Below are 24,525 nucleotides of genomic sequence, written 5' to 3'. Positions count from 1 at the left end.
AAGGGCATCAACCACAGGCTATTTTTCTGGCTATTGTCGATACATGATACTATTGTCTATCGGCACAACTCTATAATGTCTTTGTGTGCATGGAACATCACTGTTACTGTTACTATTATTATTGTTATTTCTTATTTATCTTGTCCTCCAGCAAGTAACCAGTATTTCAGAGAGCCGAATAATAAAAAGTAAAACATACACACTCATTATTTCTCGTGTGTCACCGGTGGAATCATGCAAATTGAGTGTACACGGAACAGAATTATGAGCTTTGTTATCTGCGCTGCTTGTTTGGGTTCTGCTGACTGATAGCTTATCAGTTCATGCATGACAGAAGATGGTGGTACTTTGGATCTGAATATTCAAATACTGCACCAGTATGAGGTAATGACGACTCCATGAGCTCACCTGAGCACAACCCTATTACACAACCAATTGCACACACACCTCACATGTGGTGGATAAACACACATACTATTATAACCCTGTTTAAGCACGTTTAAGAACATGCATAGGACTGGAGAGAAAATTGTTGCCTATGTATTTAAATCCGGCACAGCCAGCTGCATGTGAGTGTTTGTGCCATATGTTCTCTGTCTAGCTCTCCCTTCCTTCCTCCCCTCTGTTCATTTTTGATAATACAGCATTACATCACCACTGTATCAGCTGCTAAACGGACAACCTGTGAAACACACACGCACTGACACAGCTGTGTGAGCAATAACCTGTTCTGGGAACAGTTCAGCAACAGCTTTTCCCATAGTCAATGCATTTTGCTATGCTATGGTTTTTAATATCTGATTAGGAAACGCATGGGAACGTAATTAGTGGGCTTAGCAGTGACTGACAGTTGCGTGCAGCTGTGGTTTTCACATTAGTGCTCTGCATTATCTCACAGGAACGCTATGTCAGAAGATTATGGTGGCGAATGTGCTGTACTGCTGATGTAGGACCTGGTACACTGTTTCTTACTCTAGATACGACCAAGAATAAAACTGGGAAATTGGTGACTTTGTTGGAGTCATCAGTGAATCATAGTTTCTCTGTCAGAACAAACGATCGTGTCTGCGTTTGGAGTGTCTGATGCCCATATGTACAAAAACACCACTGATCCTCACAAACGTCTCCAAAACACGCTTCTTCAGCGAGCATCCGTTATAAAACACTCATTGTACGTTCATTTTGACAACTACGTGAATATACTGAACTGTGTTCAAGCAGAAATATTAGTGTGCACATACACAGATTGTTTGTGAATCAAAAATAAGATACACACGAGCCTAATTTATGATTCCTGTACTGTATGTCACTAAAATCATCTTTACCTCCATTAAAATCATCCATAACTTTACTAGCGCAACACTTGCTTGCTTTATCCAGCCAAGAGCTGTAGTTTTCATATCATATGCTCATGCAGTGGTCAGGTGTTTTAAGCCACTGTTCAGTCTATATTTCACACAGCACAATGAGAAACGGCTTACCACAGAATATGTACAGGTGGTGCTGGTATTTTTTTATTTGGTTTGTATTTATTCATGTTAATCATAAAATTAGTGAATTGAATTTTAAGTTTAATTTTTGTCCAGGAGAAATTGCCAACAGAGCAATTTTGTCTTTACTGTTCCAATTCCTATGGAGGGCACTGCATATTGAGCCTTAATGCTCATGTGGGAAATATGAGGTTGAATCCAGCTCACATTACTTTGCAATTCATACCTCTTCTCACCGTCACTTCTGTCAACCGTGGCCTAATAATTGGTGCACGTGATTTGATACATTGCACCATGGTACTAATATGTACAGTGTGAGGTTAAATCTGGCTTGCAATATTTTTGGATACCTTTCCCGTTTTTTCTCCAGTCTTTTCTATCATCTCAGAATTGTTGTCACATCTCTAGAAAACTGTAGCTTAGCAACTGGTGCATGTGATTTGAAACATTCGAAACAGTTGTGCTCTCATAGGCAACTTCCAGCTCCAGAATAAAAAAATACGCATTTATAATCAGAGACAGTTGTTGTAGCATATCAAATGTGTTTTGTGATGTGGACACACAATCTGATATGATTCACTTTCTGCACCCTCAACACGGATGAATTCATCATACTCTGTGCCGAGAAGTGAGGAAATACAGTTGCTTTGCAGAATGCTGTAGGGAATGTTGATGGGTTTGAGCCGGAATTCTGCTGGAGTTTCCATTTAAACGTCACATCTCATCTATTTATACAGGAAACTAGGGTAAATAACACTGTAAAAAAAACATGTCAAGGTTACAGTATGTCAAAGAGTGATCTGATAAAAAAAAGTTTTCATAGGGTGTGTGCATGTCTGAGTTTTACAGTTACAAGCTATAGTGTAATCCAGAGAGTGTAAACTTAACAGAAGATCTAGGTCAGTCTGGAAAGTCAAAACAGACAAAGGAAGAGAGTGAGAAAACGGAAAAAAGAGCTCGATGAAGACAAGAAAGACAGGAAATAAAGAGAACGAGGGAGGTGAAAGGACAACAGAGATAACCGTGATTAAACATGCAGGGAAACAGAATGGTCTGATAGCTGAATGCTGTGCTAGAGTCTGTAAGTCAGTCAAATGTTTTTAACTAGTTCATAGTTGTGTTAGTGATTTGCTATTGCTGGGTCTGCGTGTGTGTGTGTGTGTGTGTGTGTTTTACGTCTTGGAATGTCTGTTTTCTTCAACCTTGTGTACAAAAACAGCAACCTTCTTTTGCTGTGCTCCCCACACATATCACATGTTCACATTCACACTCTCTCGTTCACATGAATATCTGACCAAAATGTAACCAAATAGAGCTAATTTGCATGAGCTGTTTTCAACTTCTCTTTTTGTTGTTCTTTTAGTAACTATTGGCTTGAAAGAGTTGCACTTTCAGTTATCCTTTCCTCCACCGGGCTGCTAATAGAAAGGTTTGAAGTTCAGTCACTTTTTAGGGATGATCCAGGAACTGGGCAGATACTGAGATCACAATTCAGCACTGAGCAAAGCCACTAAACCAGATTCTGCTCCAGATGGATTGGCCCTGTTATTAGTGTTCTGTAAGTTGTTTCGGGCAGAAAGCATGTGGTGAGTGGTTTGTTAATTGGATTCGCTTCAATCGTGAGTAGTCTGACATACCGCAGACCCCTGTAGAGAACAGATCGAGCTCATAATGTGCCGCCTCGCTTCATCTCTGACTCTTTTACTCATTGTGCACTACTACTGTTGACTCGTTTAATCATCTGCACTGCATTGCATAGCAAATGGCCATTACACATACAACTAACCGGATGAGATGAAATCAAATACAGGTGTCTGTGTATGCTAATGCTGCATTGTTAAAATGCACACACTGGACTCTTTGGATAGATTACAACATAGATGTACAACATGTTTGGAGAAAAAAAGGAAACTGGCCTCCTGACAGACAGATGTACCGTCTCATAGTATAATGTTTTACTCTACCATTTTCTATTTTCAAAGAGCTGACAGGTGGTTATCTCTTTTGCGTATTTGCATGGCTGTTAAGTAATTCAAGCACAGTGAGCTTTAGGAGCAGATGCAGAGAGTGTTTGATTAGAAAAAAAATAACTACTGGACTGTAACCACACACCCTTTGCATACAAAAACCATCCCTATTGTTGTTGTTTTTTAAAATAAGGGTGGCACCCCTCAGATGTGCTGCCATGTTGAGAGCACATGATAATGTGCTACTCATCTCAGTAATTCTACTGTTGTTGGACTTTTCCAGTTTTATTTAGCAAGGATGCATTAAATTGGATCAAAAGACATTTGCAATAAAGACATTTATAAAGTGACTATTTCATTATAAAATCGATATACACATTAATGTATTAAATTGTATTATATCCAAATTGTATTATATTTCACAATCAGTGTTGTTTTTGGCGGCCTGTTTTAATTTTAGTTTTAGTCTAGTCTTTGTTTGAACCTGTCATTTTAGTTTTTATTAGTTTTAGTCACGTTCATACTCTTTTTAGTCTAGTCAAGTTTCAGTCAACTAAAGTCTGAGCATTTTAGTCAGAATTATCCATGACTATTTTCGTCTAGTTTTAGTCGACGAATTTGAATTCGAAGACGCTCTGATTTGAATTTACAACATTTATTTGACCAAATAAACATGTTAGAAGTACACACACATAAATTTAAATAAAAACAATAAATAAAATAAAATGGCATCACATGACAATGCCAGAAAAAAATGAATACATTAAAGTTTAACAAAGAGAAACAAGGCGCTTGAATGCTCGAGCTACAATAACATACTAAAAAGTGCAAATAAAATGTGTGTCTGTTACTTGTATTGCTTGTGAACTGAAGTCAGATTTTGCATCAAAAACTATTAAAAGATATAACACTACAAATGGTTTGGACCTTAATTTCATTATGGAATGCCTTGAGATGTCTCTTAAGGTTCGTGGTGTTTTTTCCTGTGATTTTGTGGCCGCATTTCTCCCCATCTTTTTCCACAACACATTCCGTTTTCTTTTCCACTTCTATGTAATGAAAGTTTTTCCAAATGTCGTTTCTTCTTTTTCTCCCAAAAACGAAAGGGCCATCGGTCCCTTTCTCTATGTCAGACTTAACATTGTTTGTTGTCGTCCTAAATAATGCCGTGAGTAGGGCTTGAGGAAGTGACGTCGTCTGCGTCTGCGCAGTGCGACCTGATGCAGCCCCTGAAGTGAGACACAGGAAACAGAAATACTGCAAAATAATAATAATAACGCGACTAAACTAGACAAAATAACATTATAACATTTAGTTTCGTCTTGTTTTGGTCAACGAAAATGAAGAGACATTTTAGCATAGTTTTTATTTTGTAAACCATATTTAGTCTCGTTTTTATTCGTCAACAATATTGCATTATACATTTAATTATAGTCATCGTCACATGACCAGCATTTACGTTTCAGCTCGCCTCGTTTACATCATGTGATAAAGGTTCGTTGCCGACGATATTTAATCATAATTTTAATAATCGTTGACGAAAGCAACACTATTCACAATATTACTTTTTACTGTGTTTTTGATCAAATAAATAATTATTCAAGAAAGAGAGAACATAAAATGATGACTTAAAATGGTGAAGATTACAACTCATATTTACACGTGTCGATAAATTTGTCAGGACTTTTTCCAAGGTTTGCACTTTCCAATTAAATGTACAATAATCCAGTTTGTTGGCACGTAATGGTGTGTTTCAGTTCTTAATGGAGTCAGGTTGCGTTTGATCATGTTCCATAACTTCATTCTCACTCAGGAATGTCCTCTACAGGAAAACCTGGAAACATTGTGTCCCAGCCCAAAGCTCAGGAAGTGTGTTTTCTGACCTGTGTGTGTGTGTGTGCGCACGTGTGTTGATAGTTGGTCTTGCCTCTGTAAGAGAGTATTCTAAGACTGGCTGAATTCTCAGCAGGTCTCAGATGTGGTTGCTATGGGAACAGCAGAGTAAGGCGATTGTCCTGTATGACCACTGGGAAGGTACCTGTCAATCATGATGTTGGCGAGGACAGCTGGGTCTAATGGAAACACATGTTCAGCTCAAGGAGAGAGACCGTTATGCAGGTGTTGGTGTGTGTGTGTGTGTGTGTGTGTGTGTGTGGGTGGTCACATCTTCTTGCCTTATTGCACTGTTCTTCAGAGGTTACATCATGACGCTAGTTGTAATTTTGTTTAGACAACAAAAGATATTCAACAGCAAACACCTTTTTATCAGCATCTAAGGATAAATTAAATCAATTGCTGTTTGACATCTCTGACTGAAAAACTCGACCTCTGGTGAAGGACTTTGATTTTTATTGAAGTAAAAGTAAAACTTGTACATCAATAAAGCAGAATTTTTTTTTTTTTTTTTTTTGACTAATTAGTCACTCTGAAAATTTTGAGTTTTTCTTGACATTGCACCATGGTAAAAAATTTCTAAAATTTTTTTTTTTTTTTTTTTTTATTAAATTTTAATTTAGGATTTTTCTATTTAAATAGTGCAGAAATTAATAGAAACTAATTTTAAATTCTAAAACTTATTTAAAAATAATTTTGTGCCATGTTTTGTCAAATACTTCATGGTTAAAAAAAATATATATACAGTGGGTACGGAAAGTATTCAGACCGCCTTCAATTTTTCACTCTTTGTTATATTGCAGCCATTTGCTAAAATCATTTAAGTTCTTTTTTTTTCTCATTAATGTACACACAGCACCCCATATTGACAGAAAAACACAGAATTATTGACAGTTTTGCAGATTTATTAAAAAAGAAAAACTGAAATATCACATGGTCCTAAGTATTCAGACCCTTTGCTGTGACACTCATATATTTAACTCAGGTGCTGTCCATTTCTTCTGATCATCCTTGAGATGGTTCTACACCTTCATTTGAGTCCAGCTGTGTTTGATTATACTGACTGGACTTGATTAGGAAAGCCACACACCTGTCTATATAAGACCTTACAGCTCACAGTGCATGTCAGAGCAAATGAGAATCATGAGGTCAAAGGAACTGCCTGAAGAGCTCAGAGACAGAATTGTGGCAAGGCACAGATCTGGCCAAGGTTACAAAAAAAATTCTGCTGCACTTAAAGGATTAGTTCACTTTTAAAAAAACTTTTGCTGATAATTTACTCACCCCCATGTCATCCAAGATGTCCATGTCCATGTCTTTCTTCAGTCGAAAAGAAATGAAGGTTTTTGATTAAAACATTTCTCAATATAATGAACTTCAATGGGACCCAAACGGTTCAAGGTCAAAATGACAGTTTCAGTGCAGCTTCAAAGGGCTTTAAACGATGCGCGTTCGTGACGTCACGTAATACACAATTACGTGGAAAAGGTCACGGTTGACTTAGGCGGAAGTGATGCGCGTTCGTATTACGTGACGTCACGAACGCGCATCACAGAACAGAGCAAGGCGAGCATTTGTGCTTATAAAACGTAAACTTTTTTATTTATTTTTGAAATGACCGATCGTTTCGCTAGATAAGACCCTTATTCATCGTCTGGTATCGTTTAAAGCCCTTTGAAGCTGCACTGAAACTGTCATTTGGACCTTGAACCGTTTGGGTCCCATTGAAGTTCATTATATTGAGAAATGTTTTCATCAAAAACCTTCATTTCTTTTCGACTGAAGAAAGAAAGACATGGACATCTTGGATGACATGGGGGTGAGTAAATTATCAGCAAATGTTTTTTTTAAAGTGAACTAATCCTTTAAGGTTCCTAAGAGCACAGTGGCCTCCATAATCCTTAAATGGAAGACGTTTGGGACGACCAGAACCCTTCTTAGAGCTGGCCGTCCGGCCAAACTGAGCTATCGGGGGAGAAGAGCCTTGGTGAGAGAGGTAAAGAAGAACCCAAAGATCACCGTGGCTGACCTCCAGAGATGCAGTCGGGAGATGGGAGAAAGTTGTAGAAAGTCAACCATCACTGCAGCCCTCCACCAGTCGGGGCTTTATGGCAGAGTGGCCCAACGGAAGCCTCTCCTCAGTGCAAGACACAAAAAAACACCTGAAGGACCACAAGATGGTGAGAAATAAGATTCTCTGGTTTGATGAGACCAAGATAGAACTTGTTGGCCTTAATTCTAAGCGGTGTGTGTGGAGAAAACCAGGCACTGCTCATCACCTGTCCAATACAGTCCCAACAGTGAAGCATGGTGGTGGCAGCATCATGCTGTGGGGGTGTTTTTCAGCTGCAGGGACAGGACGACTGGTTGCAATCGAAGGAAAGATGAGTGCGGCCAAGTACAGGGATATCCTGGACGAAAACCTTCTCCAGAGTGCTCAGGACCTCAGACTGGGCTGAAGGTTTACCTTCCAACAAGACAATGACCCCAAGCACACAGCTAAAATAACGAAGGAGTGGCTTCTCAACAACTCCGTGACTGTTCTTGAATGGCCCAGCCAGAGCCCTGACTTAAACCCAATTGAGCATCTCTGGAGAGACCTAAAAATGGCTGTCCACCAACGTTTACCATCCAACCTGACAGAACTGGAGAGGATCTGCAAGGAGGAATGGTAGAGGATCCCCAAATCCAGGTGTGAAAAACTTGTTGCATCTTTCCCAAAAAGACTCATGGCTGTATTAGATCAAAAGGGTGCTTCTACTAAATACTGAGCAAAGGGTCTGAATACTTAGGACCATGTGATATTTCAGTTTTTCTTTTTTAATAAATCTCCAAAAATGTCAACAATTCTGTGTTTTTCTGTCAATATGGGGTGCTGTGTGTACATTGAGGAAAAAAAAATGAACTTAAATGATTTTAGCAAATGGCTGCAATATAACAAAGAGTGAAAAATTGAAGGGGGTCTGAATACTTTCTGTACCCACTGTATATAATCATCATAAATTCTAAAATGCATAGTTTATATTTAAAAATCCTTTTGTCATATTTGTGTCGAATAATTTTAATGAAGTTTAAGGAATTCATTTTCTCGACATGGCACCATGGTAAAATAAAAAAAACTTTAATTCAATTTAAATATAGAATATTTCTATTTAAATAGTGAAAAAATATAATCATGTTTTAAATTCTAAAATGTGTATTTAAAAATAATTGTGTGCCATATTTTGTCAAGTACTTTGTGGTAAACAAACAAAATAAACAAATAAATAAATAAGAATTATAATCATATGATAAATTCCAAAATGCATATTTTATATGTATATTTTAAAAGTTATTTTTTCAAATACTTTTAATTAAATGTAATTATTGAATTAATTTTACCTTTAACAATCCTTTATGATGATAATTAGCAGCCCTGTTTGATGCACATATTCAGTCCTGAACTAAAAACATCTGAAATGTTTTGGTAAATAAATAAAAGTTATAGGTTACGAGTAAGTAAATGTTGTCTTATAAGATCGGTGTGTTTGTTGATGTGTTTGTGCATCTTTTTTTTTTTTTTTCTGAGCATACAGGTTGTTGACACTTGTAGCAGGACTTAATGAAACCTCAGTGATAGTCACACTAATCTAGAACCACACACTTAGTAGCCACGAGGACTGTTTTTTGATTTCAGTTCAAGCAGGCGCTCACTCATTCTCTCACAGCTGCGTTCCTTCACATCTTCTATCTTTATCAAGCAGACACTCACACACTGAGAGAAAGTGAAAGCCATCTCTCCCAGATCAAACTACACGGCTCCTCACTGTTGAATTCTCATTACACATCACCAGTGCCGTATCTACCATTGAGGACACCGAGGTCATGTCCTCGGTATTTTTTCCCGAAATTTCAAATTAGTCAATCCAGCAGTGATGATCAATGCCAAACACAGAACCCGGTCCGTGTCTGAATCCATATATGTCGTCTGTATTTTCTCCCAATTAAATTCACATTCTCCGTCTAATCTCTCAGGTGAAATCTCCGCCTCTATCTGTCTTTGCAGGCAGCGGCACTTGACGTCACGTTACCTAGGCTACAGATTCAGAGAGGCGGGAAAGCCGTATGTTTTTTCACGTAAGCTAGTACATCGATCGTAGTGTGGTCTTGAGCGAAATGCAGACATGAAGAGGAACTTGCATCAAACTAAATTAAGTTTTAAAAAGCCAACAACAGAAGGGCAGGGAAAGAGTAGGAGAGAAGGTGAGCCTGTGTGTGTCAGTGGCAGACTGTTCAGCACTGTCAAGCGCTAAGTTTCATTTGTCATTAGAATCCACTGATCTATAATAGAGAACTGGATAGCTCATGACGTCATAAAAGTGAAGCCACCGCACCGGTGTGTGGGGGGGGGGGGGGGGGGGGGGGGTTAGAAAAAATGACCTCGGTATTTGAAAAATCCTGGCTATGGCCCTGCACATCACCACCGGGCTCGATGGAAGCTGGTTGACTTGATTGAAGTTTAATAATCTGCTGTTGAAAGGGTTTTTAGCAGGATAATGAGACCTTTGCACTTCCACCTGCTTCTTTTTCTTTCAGTTTTGTGTTTTGCATTTTAAAATCTGTTTTAAAAGCAATCTGAGAAGATATATTAAGGCATACTAGGGTAACCAGACGTTTCTTGGGTAACATCCATTTTTTTTTGTGAAATAATACCAAGTAGCTAACAGGGCACTGCTCACTGTAGAGGTTTTGGTAACACTTTTCCACTTAATTACGGCAAGATATAATGTATTACAATGCACATTATGAATAATTATAATGCATTATTCCCATCAATAACCCTTTATAATGGATTATACGTAAGGGCTTTAAGTAAAGTGTTACCAAGGTTTTATGTTGTTACATTCGTCCTTTATTAATTATTACATATTTGTTGCTAATAGTGTATTCATTATTACTAGTTCGCCATTGAAAACTTGACTGAAGTGGTGAATGACTTTCAGGAGCAACCATCATCATCATCATCATCATCATCATGCTATCATTTATGAGAGGGTATCTCAGATTCATCTCAACAAACTTTCCTGTTCATAAATGTGACCCTGGACCGCAAAACCAGTCATAAGGGTCAATTTTTTTAAAATGAATAAATAAGCTTTCCATTGATGTTAGGATAGGGCAATATTTGACCGAGATACAGCTATTTGAAAATCTGGAGTCATAGGTTGCAAAAAAAATAATTTAGAAAATCACCTTTAAAGTTGTCCAGATTCAGTTCTTAGCAATGCATATTACTATTACTAAGTTTTTTGATATTTATGGTAGGACATTTACAAAAAATTGTCATGGAACATGTCCCATAGTATCCTAATGATTTTTGGCATTAAAGAAAAATGATAATTTTGACCTATATAATGTATTGTTGGCTATTGCTACAAATATACCCATGCTACTTATGACTGCTTTTGTGCTCCAGGGTCACAGAGCTTTCACTAAATTTACATTAGTATGACTGAGTATAATATACTGTAGTTCATAGTTGATAATTCATATTCAGTTCAATTCAAGTTTATTTGTATAGCGCTTTTCACAATACAAATTGTTGCAAAGCAGCATTTCTACATTATATTTAGTAGTAGCTTATCAGTGGTGACTGTTCATATGGCAGAAATGTACAGTAAAATTCATGCAGTTAGTTATTGACATGTATTCATATCTCATAGTTGCCATGATCAAAATACACAGAGCAACTTTTTATTTCATAGATAATAATAATAGGCAAACTTTATTCATTGACCACTGTTCTAGAAAAGTTTTTTTTGTTTTCATTTCAAAATTCTGTTTACATTAGTGTGCATTTTTCCAGAATTGTCTTGCAGTGTCACATGCTAAAGTTTGTCTAATTTTGTGTAATACTTTGTTTTGGGCTTTCAAATCTTCATGGAATATTTGTACAAATATTATAATTGTCCAAAATATTGAGCATTACAATGTATTTATCACACTACTAATATATACTGTAAGTGAACTGCAAAAAATGCAGAAAATGAAATGGTCTAATAAATAATGTAATGAATACTTTCCCTATTAATGTGAACTTACAGTAGAATCTTGCACTTGAAGAAAGTTTATGTCCACGTTATTTCCCAGGCCACACAATATACCAGATGGTTGATATTTGGGAAATTGGGTGAAACGATGCTTGAAAGGAATTCATACTCCTTTTCCCCCTCTGTGTGTGTGCGTGCGACTGAAGATTTTGCTCATGCAGTGTCTTGGAGGGGGATCAGTGTGTGATAGTGAGATCAGAGCAAAGCACTTAACATAATCTGTTTCTAGATCTATGTACCTATCCTGACACTTATTGAGTGAGGCAGTCAGTCAGGCTTCACTTTTTCCCAGCATGTCAATTCTGAAGGGCGGTGAGGAACAGTGGGAGGATTTAAGAGCTTTGTATACTGAGGGCACAATGAGGTAGAGATTTGATGACTTTATGAATGGGCTATTAGGACATCTATGACATTCAACTCTTACATTATGAGTGGAAGATCAGTCACTGGCATGGTGATTGTTTATGTGGTATCTGCCTATTTGATTACAAAATACATTGATTTGCTGGGATTTGTGCATGTTGGTTTATTCTTGCTATTATAAAGCTATCTTTAAAAAATAGGTATTTATTCAGTTGCATTTTACAAAAATGTCTGTAAATGTCTGTGTGTTTGGTGTAGAAATTTCTGTATATGGAACAATCGTTTTGTTAATAAATCAATTTCTCCCTGTCCCTCTTGTCTCACAGATTCTCCACCTGAGAAAACAGGGCGGAGACGTAGCATGCCAGGCTCCGCTCCTGACAAAGCCCCGCCCATAATGGAGCCCACTGCCACTGCTGCTACACCCTTCAGGGTCACAGTGAGTATTATGTGTGTGTTTGTCATGTGTAAGAGTGTGTGCGTCTGATCAAACACACTCTGGAATCCAGATGTGATACATACTGTGCCCACATGCATCTTATCTTTATTGCTGCTGCTACTTCAGATCTTTAGTATTAAAACTCTGCAGTACTAATAAACGTTAGCTTTCAAGTCATTTTGTCAAATGCTAATTTCCTACTTAAGGCTATAAATGAGAGCTATGGTGGTGTTTTATAGTTTTAAATCCTGTGCACATTCAACCAACGTAATGTTCAGCCTAATAACCAAACAGCTGAAACTCAAGATGGTGATCCAGCCCAAAACCTCATACCAAGCCTAATATTTTGAATGAATGAATGAATGAATGATGCATTTATATAGCGCTTTATTGTGTATTGCTGTACACCCAAAGCGCTTTACAATCAAGTGGGGGGGGGTCTCTCCTCAACCACCACCAGTGTGCAGCATCCACTTGGATGATGCGACGGCAGCCACAGGACAATGGCGCCAGTGCGCTCACCACACACCAGCTACAGGTGGAGAGGAGAGAGTCATAGACCCAATCAGGTGTATAGGGATTATTAGGAGGCCATGATAGACAAGGGCCAGTAGAGGGAATTTGGCTAGGACACCGGGGTTACACCCCTACTCTTTACGAGAAGTGCCATGGGATTTTTAATGACCACAGAGAGTCAGGACCTCGGTTTAACATCTCATCCGAAAGACGGTGCTTTTTGACAGTATAGTGTCCCCGTCACTATACCGGGGCGTTAGGACCCACACAGACCGCAGGGTGAGCACCCCCTGCTGGCCTCACTAACACCTCTTCCAACAGCAACCCAGTTTTCACCGGAGGTCTCCCATCCAGGTACTGACCAGGCTCAACCCTGCTTAGCTTCAGCGGGCAACCGGTCTTGGGCTGCAGGGTGATATGGCTGTGGTTTAAGTATTAAGTTGAAGTCTGGATCAAGGCTATATTTATAGGCTAGATTAGACATCAGGATATTACATATAAATGAATCCCGAGCAAGCTCCATTTGAAGAGAATGTTTTATTGATGGGCATCAGGGAAGACTTAACAATGTTCGAATGCTCGCTGTAATTGGTATGAAGTTGTAATGATATGTTTATTAGCGTGAGCTCTATTAGCAAGGGATGAAAAAACTTCTCATGATTGAAAAGCAGTCTGTTAGCAATCGTTTCAAATTGAGGCTCACGTTATGTGCCGGTTGCGGAAGTGAATCCTTAGCAATCAACAGCAGGCGGTATACTGTAGTTTCACCCTCTGTATAAAATGCAGTGCATGTGGGCTTTTTATGTGTTTTTGCTGCTTAGCATTTACTGAATGCAGGTGTAATTACATTTAAATGAGATCTCGGAGGTGACTCGAGGGCCACTTGACCTCTGAGCTTCTGCAGATTCACGCCCAATTAATTGACTGACCTAGTGCATAGTTTGCAAATATCTCCTACGAAGTTGAAACATGATCTGTGAACACTGAAATTCCATCACAAATCTTCTCACTGCTGTACATGTTTGAATCGGTTCAAGGCACACAATGGAAGCATTAGTTGTCATTGTTTTGGGTGAATGATGGAAGATACCACATAGATTATTACGTCAAGTCAATGGACAATTAGGGAAGTAATGACAATCCCCCTGCACCCCCTACTGGCAGGCAGTGGTACTGTACCTTTCGGAATCAGGAGCTTGTGAGATTTTTCTCCCTCTCTGTTCTGCTTTTATCCTCCTTTCTGAACTCTTAATCACTGTGCATGAATAACACCATCAATACCAGGTCTGGTTTTGACCATGAGGCATGGACAGATATATTGAAAGACATTGAAGATTCTTATATGAAAGAAATTGTGATTATAATTAATGTGCATGTCTAGAAAGATGGATGAACAGTTTTGTGAATGTGGTATAAAACGTACTCCGTGAACTAATCGGTGCTGTGTGTGTGGTAAAGATGGAGTGTGGGAAAAGCCCAAGAAATTTTCAAGTGTTTTTTTTTTTTTTTTTTAATCGATTAGTTACTCAGTAGCCTCAGGTTTGTTTTGTGTTGAATTGTATCTGACACTTTACTGGATGCCTGATATATACAGTTGACTGGACTGACAAGGCATTGGGAAATGTGTTTATTATATATTATTTAGCTAGATATAATCATAAGTAAATATTTCAGGTCATTTTCCATTGATTTGCTCCAGGCAGGTTTTTTTTTATATATAGGCTTAATTTAATTTCTGACACTTGCACCTAACCCAGGCTTTCTCATCTCCTTTCACGGTATGAAAAGGTGAAATGCATTTCGTAATTTGTTTAGCCAAAGCATCTTTGGGGTTTATCATAGAACTAAGGATGATGGAATCCTGCAAAAATGTGTACCCAAGGGCCTCATGGGACCACGATCCGGCCCTGGATATTGACTGTCAACATCCATGACCTGTTTGACAGACCTGCTCGATAGTTGCTTATTAACACGGTTTGACGTTGCATACCATGACTGAATTATTTACTAGGGCTGCAGTGAACACTGTTTTGATAACTGATTTGATTATTTTTCATTCAATCGGATTTTTCACATCTTTGTACGAATGATATTGTGTTTCAAATAAAATGGTCAAGGCCTGTTTACACCAAGAAAGATAACTATAATGATAAATTTATTGGCGTCCACACCAAGGACGATAATGTTCCGTTTATTATAAGAGTGTGTTGCAGTTATTTCGTTTGCTGCTTTAAATGCTCAAGCTCATTAAGTCACGTGTATTCTGATTGGCTGTCAATGTTTTTATCATTGATCAGCTGGAAAAAAGTTCTGAAAGTCATTGCAACGTTATTGTTGCTCTGTGTGGTTAATGTTGTGTTGTGGACTTTACTATTCTCATAGAATTAGAACAATTATTTAAACTTTGTAGTTATAGTTATCGTCTTTGGTGTGAATGGCTCTTTGCAATAAAAGAGCACGAGAGCAGTTTTTGTATAAATACTGAAAAGGGGAAGAATGTTATGCAGGAATGCACACATTCTTTCCTCGTAGCAACGTATTTCTGTCATCATATGACATTCTTCCCTAAAGTAATTGTGATTTCGGTTATGGTTCATTTAAAAGCATAATTTAATGTTTAACAAAGAGTATTGTTTTGATCCACATGATTGTGCTTCTTGCTGTTGAGCTCTGTTTGATTGACATGGTCTGTGAAGCCTTTTTTTTTATAATGTTAATGACAACAGAGACATTTTTGATCTGATGTTTGCCATCACAACATATGCATTATAAGAACATAACATACAATAATGTGCTGCCTTTTAAGGTGAATGGATTCTTTTATTCGTGGCATTAAAGAAATTTACGTTACAAAATTCTATTTTAAATAAATGCTTTTCTTTTAAAAGAATCCAAAAGTTGCATAAGTGTTTTAAACAATAAACATAATAAGAAATGTTGAGCACCAAATCAGATTGTGAAGCATTGTGTGACACTGAAGACTGACGTAATGGCTGCTGAAAATTCTGCTTAGAAAACAGTTATTGTAAATTGTAATGATATTTTACAGTATTATGGTTTTTGCTGTATTTTGATCAAATAAATGCAGCCTTGGTGAGCATAAGAGACTTCTTTCAAAACATTCAAAAGTCTTACTGAGCCCAAACTTTGAATGGTAGTGTCCTGATTATGTCCAAAATACTGCCATTTATTCTAGTCATTTATAACTAATACTAAGAAACTGAAAATCAATAAATTTAGGAAATACCAGTCAAACCGATTATCAGTTTACTCTCGACTCTATTCAGAGCACTTGACAACCTGGCAACATGAAATTTCAAACTCATAACCTTCTTTGAAGCAAGCTGCATCAATATTTTTGCAATTCATGTTATGTTTGGACAGGGGAGCTTGTTTATTATTCAGATGTCTTCTTGTCATTGTCTCTCTGTCCTCTTCTGATTTGATTTCTTTTTCTTTCGATGCTAGCGAACGGTAGGCTGCAATACTCTGACTGATTACTCTGTGATTAAGAGATGTCTGTGTGTAATAATTTGCATATATTGTGAATAGTAATCAGTAGGGTGCTTTAATTATGTAGAATATGCAGATGTGTTAATTGGTTGGGGGAACGGCCTGCTTTCTGTTTGTTTACTAACACTTTCTTGCCAGAAACTTCATGTCTGCTGACTCACCTCTCTTTTCCTCCAGAAACTCTTTCCACACCGTTTCTGATTCTTTCTCCGTCACGTTCCTCACTTTCTCACATTTGCATTTTCAACAACAGCAGCCTTGCAGTGAGGATGAGCGGATCATATTTTGTCCTTGACTCTCATTCTTTCTTATAATCCTTCACGTTCTCGCTTTCATTTTTTCTTTTTCACTCTTTCTCACTTTATGCCCTCCCTTTCCTTTCCATGCCCTTGATGCCAACCTGCTGTCTCCATGGTAACTGGTACCTAAAGGAAGTTGAGTCTTGAGCTGCAAAAATGTGACAGGTGCTTTCACAGAAAAAGAGTGTATAACGTGGGATAATTAACGAGTGAGTGAATGTATGGTGGTGAAAGATCAATATGAGTCTGCCTGTTATTATTATAATATCTGTCCTATTCTCTGTCATTTCCTCATTAGGGGTTTTTGAGTCGCAGGTTAAAGGGCTCAATAAAGCGGACTAAGAGTCAGCCTAAACTGGACAGGAACAGCAGTTTCAGACACATCCTGCCAGGCTTCAGACCAGTGGACAACGACAGGTAAACAACAACAATTTTCCATCTTTATTAAAGCTGAAGTGTTTAATTTCTACACCGCTAACGTCATCTAGGAGAACCTGCTCTACAGAGGATCTGTGTGTTTGGATAGTTTTAAACCAGTGGTTCTCAAGCTTTCTGACTGCAATGAAAGCTATTTCTGTAATGACATAGCTGCTTGTTTTACAGAAACTAGGAGTGGCAGTATGTTAAAGTAATTCAGAAATAATACAATGAAATAATTATGTTCCATAATTACAAGCTTTACAAGCTGAATAGAGAATTTTTTTTGCAGAATGTTTACTGCCAATTTAAGCCAAATAAAATATTTTAGAACCTGAGAGAACGAGAAAAAAAATCATAATTTAACAATTTAATTTAAAATGAAATTATTTGAAAGAACAAATTAAAATAAGATTTTAATTTTTTTTAACGTCTAATTTTTACAATTTTTAAGCATTTTTGCAGCCCACTTGGAAATGCTCCCTGGTTGTTTTAAACTAGTTAGAATTATCTTAAAAATGGCATTAAAATTACATAATCTTTCAGTCACTGTCCCAATTGGAGATCAGTTGTTACAGTCATGGCACCATGTGTTATTGGAGACAATAAAAAGTTGGCAGTTGGTTCTGACCTATTTTAAAACTTTACTGGATGTGAATGGATATGTACTGTATGAGCGGCTGAATATGACAATTGAGTCTTAGTATAGATACATTTGCATGTGTTTGCATTCTGCGTGCTAATTCCTATGGAATAACACTATATGTAAATGTACGATTTTGCATTTCCTCATGCCCGTGCTGCATAATTTGCTGCACAGTGAACAATGACGTGGGAAGTGTGTGTGTGTGGCCTGAAAGTTTGTGTGTCTGTTTGGCAGACTGGTTATTGAGGTCACTTTTGACATGCCTCTCTTGTCAGTGAAAATCGACAGAGCTTTGCAGTCCAATCTGTCATCTGCCTCTTTCTCGGAGATGCTCCTTCATGCATCTTCTCTTTCCCTTTTCCCATAAATATCCCTCACTTTAAACAGACCGCAGCTGTGCTCTGCTCTTGAGTTTTTGCTCATTTCTATGCAAATTTCTGATTTGGAAAGTTTTGCTGTATTTTATTTTACCGTAAATGTAATACACTTACTGTTATGCTCACAATTTGCAGAACTATAACAGTTTGGTAGTGGTACTAGAAATAGACTGACGTGACAACTTTCTGGTCTAGCTGTTTATTCCTACTTTCTTTTCTAGTTTAAATCTTGAAAGTGGACATTAATTGAGGTATTGTGAGATGGGAGTCTGCTTTAGGACTAAATCATATAGAGAAGTCAGGCTTCCAGGCAGGACAAGAATGCATCGATCGAAGGCCTACTGTCCAATAAACAATTAATAGCTTTTTTTCCCAGTGCAAACAACAGTCATGATAGACTGCCAGTGAAGCACACTCTCCAAGCAAGACTCAAAATGAAATGTTTGGAGCCTCTTGTCCAGTGAACATTTATCTTTGCTCCTATTAAACATTTATATTTGGTGCTTTTAAATCCTATGGATTCCAGAAATGTCTACAGACAGATTCATGTGGCATTACAGTCATTCTGTATGATATTATTTACACTTTTATTTGATAAAATATCACATTTATTAGTATATCAATAAATTACATTTTTGGGAAAACTGGATTCCATTCGGATTTAAAGCAATCATCAGCCCAACCAGCCAGCTGATTAACCATATTGAACCATATTGTATAGAGAGAGATGATATCTAGAGATGTATATAGAGAGAGAGAGATTTTTTTGGTGGGTTTCAATCAGCGCAACCCCAGTTTGTACTTTATCTGTGCTCAGCGTTGATTCCCTCGTTAATCTGGGCACTAGCTGGCAGCGTTTTCCCAGTTTAGCTTTAGCCATTAGCTTAGATCCTAAGAATTCCCAGTCAGTCACAACCCTCGTTTTACCTTATATCAGCAGCATTAACAGCAGCCGCTGCTCTAAATCCACGGCCTGAGCTGCTCATCCATTCTTTACACAAATGAGATTAAATGTGCGGATGCTGCTAATCCCAAAAGCATCTCATTTGATTGGATTAAGTGTAGTAATTGTCTGTGCTTTCAGCATGGCTTGGCTGCAGCAGACTATGGATGGCTGTGCTTGTACAGATAGGGGATGAGTACTCTGGACTTCTGTGGGGCCAAATGGATTTTTGTTGAGTTTGTGTGCCCGATGCCCCGGCTGATGTGAGTGCAGCTTACTTTTGTGCCGCTTACGATCTGTGCATGAATGTTTGTGTGTGTATCTCTCCATTATTACATTCAATTGGCTGAAAATGACCCTGTGTTACCAGACAGTCTGATTGTGGCTTCTATTAGAGTCAAGAGCTGTTAATAGAAATCGACTCTTCTTTTGAAAGCACTTACATTAAGGGATATGTGTATACAAAGGCAGTTACATCTAAATGGACATTTATTATATGCAGCATCGACATGCACACAGTTTTCTCTGTAGCATTTTTGTAGAAAGCCAATTTGTAGGTGAGGTTTAGTTTTACTAATTTCACCCATAATGCACTGAAACATTTAGTTTGCGCTGTTTGTCCTCCTGGCACAGATGGCACTTAGGAGACTTACTGTAGGAAACATGATACCAGCCACAAGTTGAACCATTTACAGTACCAATAAACCAGGCTGTTCTGTTCCGGTGGATGGAGAAAAGCATTGTTCTTAGTGTAAACTGGGTTTCAAGTCAAATCAATGTCAAAAATACACATTATTGGGGGGTGTCTACTGTCCACTAATTCTTGACTGGTTATCTGCTATGTCTACTTTAATTTTATAATTTTTAGTCTTTAGTTTGATATGATGATTTTCTACCCACTGTCTGACCTTAGAAATAATTTATTTATTTGCTACTGTACCATTTTTATTTTTTATGTGTAAATGCCGTCTGTTATGATTGGCTATTGACCTGCAGAATGCTGAATATGGAAGAGGCAATAATATGTAATAATATGTAAGCAGCCATATGCTCAGGGTTGTGATGTCATAACCACAATGATTTTTCAATAGTGTGCATTTGCAGTTTAGTTTTCAGAAATGATTTGTGGAGGATGGACTGAGGAATGAACGCTGTGTTGTCTTCGTACATCTATATCTGCATATAGTACACAAAATAATAAATAAAGCCAAAATTACAATAACTTTTACATTTAAATGATAAAAAGTCCCACAAATAGACATGTGGACAGAATTGGAGCAATTTTTTTTCTCTTTCAATACACACACATTCACAGACACACAACTCGTGTCACTGACACAAACTTCAATAAAGACTTTAATAAAGTTCATAGACTGGCACCGCTTTTTATTTGATGTTCTCAGATGGCGCTAATAGATTCTAATGACTTTACAGGGTCAGATCTAAATTAAAAGCATTTGAACATTTGAAGCAATTTTCCCTACGCTTGTTTTATTGTTCTCTGACGTATCCTTCGTTTTCTCCCTACTGAGCAGGAAAGAGGTGATGTTGTCAAGGAAACTGTCATATCGGGGGAAAAAATCTCAGCGTTGCTTTATTGCTGAGGAAATTTCATTTGGTAAAAAAGTAACTAATTCCTAAGGAAAGACTGAAGTATGAAGATTGAACTAGAGCCACTTTTAATTAAACTGTCAAGCTCAATATGTATGTTTTGTGATGAGTGATTTTAATAAGGCCTCAAAGTTGGCTATTGAGTCTGCTTGGACAAAACAAAATTGGCTGTCTTTATTGAATGTGGAGGCAATAATGCTGTTTTAAATCACTGAAGATGTTTTTGAGACCGTTTTCACGCATTCGTAATGCACTAGATGAATTTGAATTGTTACAGTAATTTACAGTGGCGAACTGAAATGGCTACAACAAATATTTATTATAATTATTAAATTAAAATAACTATTTATTGTAGCCATTTCAGTGAACAATTCTTCTTAACACAGGTATATTTACACAACAGTTAATTATCGTCCTTCAGTTTGATTGGCTAGCAGCACTGGGCATTTTCATTGTGTATCACTCCACTTGTCTGTGTTTGCACGATTCAGACAGATTTAGGTCTGTGTGGTGGGGATTTTTCTGTAGGTTACAGTGTTATGCCAGTAGGTGGCAGTAAGTGAATCATTGAGTCATTCACTCAAACCAACCAATATTCAAAACAATACAGATTCATTCAGAAATGAAGCAAGTGAATGTCTTTAAGTCATTGAATCATTTACCCTAATGATTTGTTCAAAAACGCCAAAGGCAAAAATAGTTCTTACTGATTGGTTTTAACTAGCTCTTCAACACATCTTCTACTTTAATAAAAAATGCAGAAAATTGACCAGTAAAGGCAGTTTAATGTTAACACTTTCAGTTTCAAATAATACAATTTGTTTTAACTTTCTATTTATTAAAAATCCTGAAATAAAATCTATAATGTTTTCCATAAAAAAATATGGCACCACAGCTGTTTTCAATATCGATAGTAAATAGAAATATTCCTTGAGCAATAAATTAGCATATTAGAAAGATGACACACTGAAAACTGAAGTAATGAAAATTCAGCTTTGCTATCAGGGAAAATAATACAAATATATTCATATGTGACCTTGGACCACAAAACCAGTCAAAATTGAGATTTATACATAATCTGAAAACTTTCCATTGGTTTGTTAGGATAGCACAATATTTGGCTGAGATACAATCTGGAATCTGAGGGTGCAAAAAAATCAAAATACAGAGAAAATCGCCTTTAAAGTTGTCCAAATGAAGTTCTTAGCAATGCATATTACAAATCAAAAATTAAGTTTTGATATATTTATAGTAGTTAATTTACAAAATATCTTCATGGAACATGATCTTTACTTAATATCCTAATGATTTTTGGCATAACAAAATCGATAATATTGACTCAAACAATGTATTTTTGGTTATTGCTACAAATAAACCCCAGCGACTTAAGACTGGTTTTGTGATCCAGGGTCACATATATACAAATATATTTCAAAATGTATTCAAATGGGGGAAAAAAGATTAATGCTTTACAGTATTTTTGAACAAGAGACTTCTTTCAAAAACATTTAACAAAATCCTATTCACATTAACCCTTAAATGATCGATTATATGTAGTTTTCATTCTCCAGTTAGCTAAGAGTAAAAAAAAAAAAACCTTTATCACAGGCAGCCTCAGACCTGCTGTGAACATCTCAGACTGTTTACACGCTGATTTCTGAGCTTAAGTCTGGAAGATGACTGTTGACAAAGCCAAGGCTGCTTCTAAAATTGCCCGTTTTATTTTAGTATTGGAGAATTTTGTTTTGGTTGATTATATGCTGTGTACTCTGTCACAGCTATTTGTGAGTATTGATTTGGGATGAAAGGGAGTCATCTGACTAACAAAGACATGCATATGAGATTCATATTTTTGTGCATATCTGGTTTTGTCTGTGGGAGAGAGTAAAGCCATTTATACAAGCACATGCACATCCAAACTCACATCCAGACAGAGAGAGATACAGAGAGCACAGGAAGTAGGACAGTGGAAGGAGAGGAAGGATGAGTAACAGAGAGAGCACAAGAGGGCAGTATAGAGAGAGAAAGAGTGAGGGGGGTGAAAGAAAGGGTTGAACGGGAGAGAGAGAGAGAGTGAGAGAGAGAGATTTTTCTCCGCTCCGCCTTCCCCAGAAAACAACCGGCAGCGGTTGGGCTGCTCAGTGCTGAGCGAGCAAGAGTGAGAAGCAGGGAGAGGGAAGCGCTCAGTGCCGGAAAAGGGAAAAATGGAGCTTTGAGAGCTGCCCAACAGAGCCCTTCCCTTCCAGAGTTATCTTCTGTCCTCTCTCGTTCTCTCCGGTGTCCAACCGCTGCACTGAATTCACAGGATGACTGGTGAGTGATCAGTCTGATTCCTGATCCTTCTTTGGCTCGGAATGTTTTCATGTGGTTCTCACAAATATAATGTGATTATGCAAACTAGAAGTCTCTCTCACTCACACACACACACACTTATATATTCACATTCTGTCATCTGGAACTGTTCAGTAATGTATTCGTTTGTAATTGTTCCTAACACTGTCTGTGATGGGGGATGTTGGTCACATTAGATGTTCTGGGTCACTGGACTCGTGGTTAAATTCTGATGCCGTTTTAGTGTGGAGTCACTATGGCCAGCAGCAGCACATCTGCATTACGATTTTTAAATGGCTGCATCTGATTAAATTAAACTTCAATTGAAAGTTTATTCTGTATGATGGAGGGTGTGTCATTCTTTGAAGTAATTAAAATGATTTGAGGATGATGCCTGTTCATCTCAGGCTGCCTGTCACTTGTGGTTGGTTTTTTTTTTGTTTTTTTTTGATGACTTGAGGTTATGAACTTCTCTCAGCCTGTCGGCTTGTGTATGTGTGTGTCTGTAATTATATTTCAGTTGAACAGCTGCTCGCATTCATGCCACTGAGGCTCACCGTGTCTCACACTATCTAATCTCCCTCCCTGGATTTATAGATTTAAAAATTGATTAATGATGAATTACTTCTGCATGCCATACACGTGAATTATATCGACACTCCATTATCTGGGAAAAGTGAAGGGGTGGTGTTGTTTCACCAAGGAGCTTTTTCTGTCTGATCTGACCCTTACGAATGCCCTGTGGTCATGGAAAACCTACCTAATAATCAGGGGTTTTTAAAGTGTTTTCTATTTATTCTAGGTGAACTTTTCAGTCAGATTTGTTTGTAAGTCTTTCTTGCATGTCCCTTTTTTGAGTGAATCACATTTCACTCGAGTCAGTTCATCTCAATCAAAATCATTTTTGAACATCCTTATTCAGTAATCACAAATGAATGGAACGGTTATGAAAAACTCCCTGGTCGTTCATTGGTTAAACTTTGAGATAATTCAGTCATATTAATATTTGTACTTAAATTAAACTAGTTTTTAATCATTCTATTCTATTCTAATTTCCCACATTTTGTGAATGTAAAAATTTTACTGTTTACATTGTCATATTGAATTATATTATATATATGAATTATATTATATTATAAATGTTTATATATTTACCACAATTTATGAATACATTATTTCGTGTTCAGTTCTACTTTAATTGTATGATAAACACATGGTTAAATTCAATCAAAAAGAAACGCATAAGAAATCAGATTATTTATGGCAAAGTACACATATGGAAAAAGTGAAAGCTCTTGTATTATAGCTGAGAATGTGTAAGGAAAGCCAAATTTATTTATTTGACAAACACTTCTAAACTGAGTAGAGAGCGAATGAGAGATGGTGTGAAAAAAGAGGGAGAAATGAGAGGAGAGTGTCTCAGTACCAGCTGTTGTTCGACGTCTCTTCAGCTGTGCTGGAACAGAAAATTAAAGACGGATAACGGATTTGATTGGAGGATAAAAAAAAGACAGTGTAGCATGCAAAAATGTATTCGAAACTTGCAATAGAGTCTGCAAATCAAGCCCATCTCTCTTTCCCCCTGCCTGGTTTTCTCTCAGTCACTCTCTAATTGCACTGTCATGACCAAT

The 24,525-nt window shown here is 37.4% G+C and overlaps 1 protein-coding gene across 3 annotated transcripts in view; it reads left to right on the top strand.

Annotated features, from left to right (window-relative positions):
* The window catches only part of LOC306871319 (disabled homolog 2-interacting protein-like), a 96,424-nt gene that overhangs the window by 18,888 nt on the left and 53,011 nt on the right, over window positions 1–24,525 (top strand). For 2 of the 3 annotated variants that reach the window (XM_079419141.1, XM_079419140.1), the window contains exons 2-3: window positions 12,129–12,241; window positions 16,868–16,986. In XM_079419141.1, coding sequence (XP_079275267.1) covers window positions 12,164–12,241; window positions 16,868–16,986 — 197 coding nt within the window. In that variant the 5' untranslated portion in view covers window positions 12,129–12,163. Of the gene's footprint in view, window positions 1–12,128; window positions 12,242–16,867; window positions 16,987–22,709; window positions 22,877–24,525 lie in introns of those variants that run through there. The other variant, XM_079419143.1, reaches the window with a different exon arrangement.

Source organism: Barbus barbus (assembly GCF_936440315.1).
Source record: "Barbus barbus genome assembly, chromosome: 6".
NCBI classification, from domain to species: Eukaryota; Metazoa; Chordata; class Actinopteri; order Cypriniformes; family Cyprinidae; genus Barbus; species Barbus barbus.
This window is presented reverse-complemented; position numbering and strand designations above follow the sequence as displayed.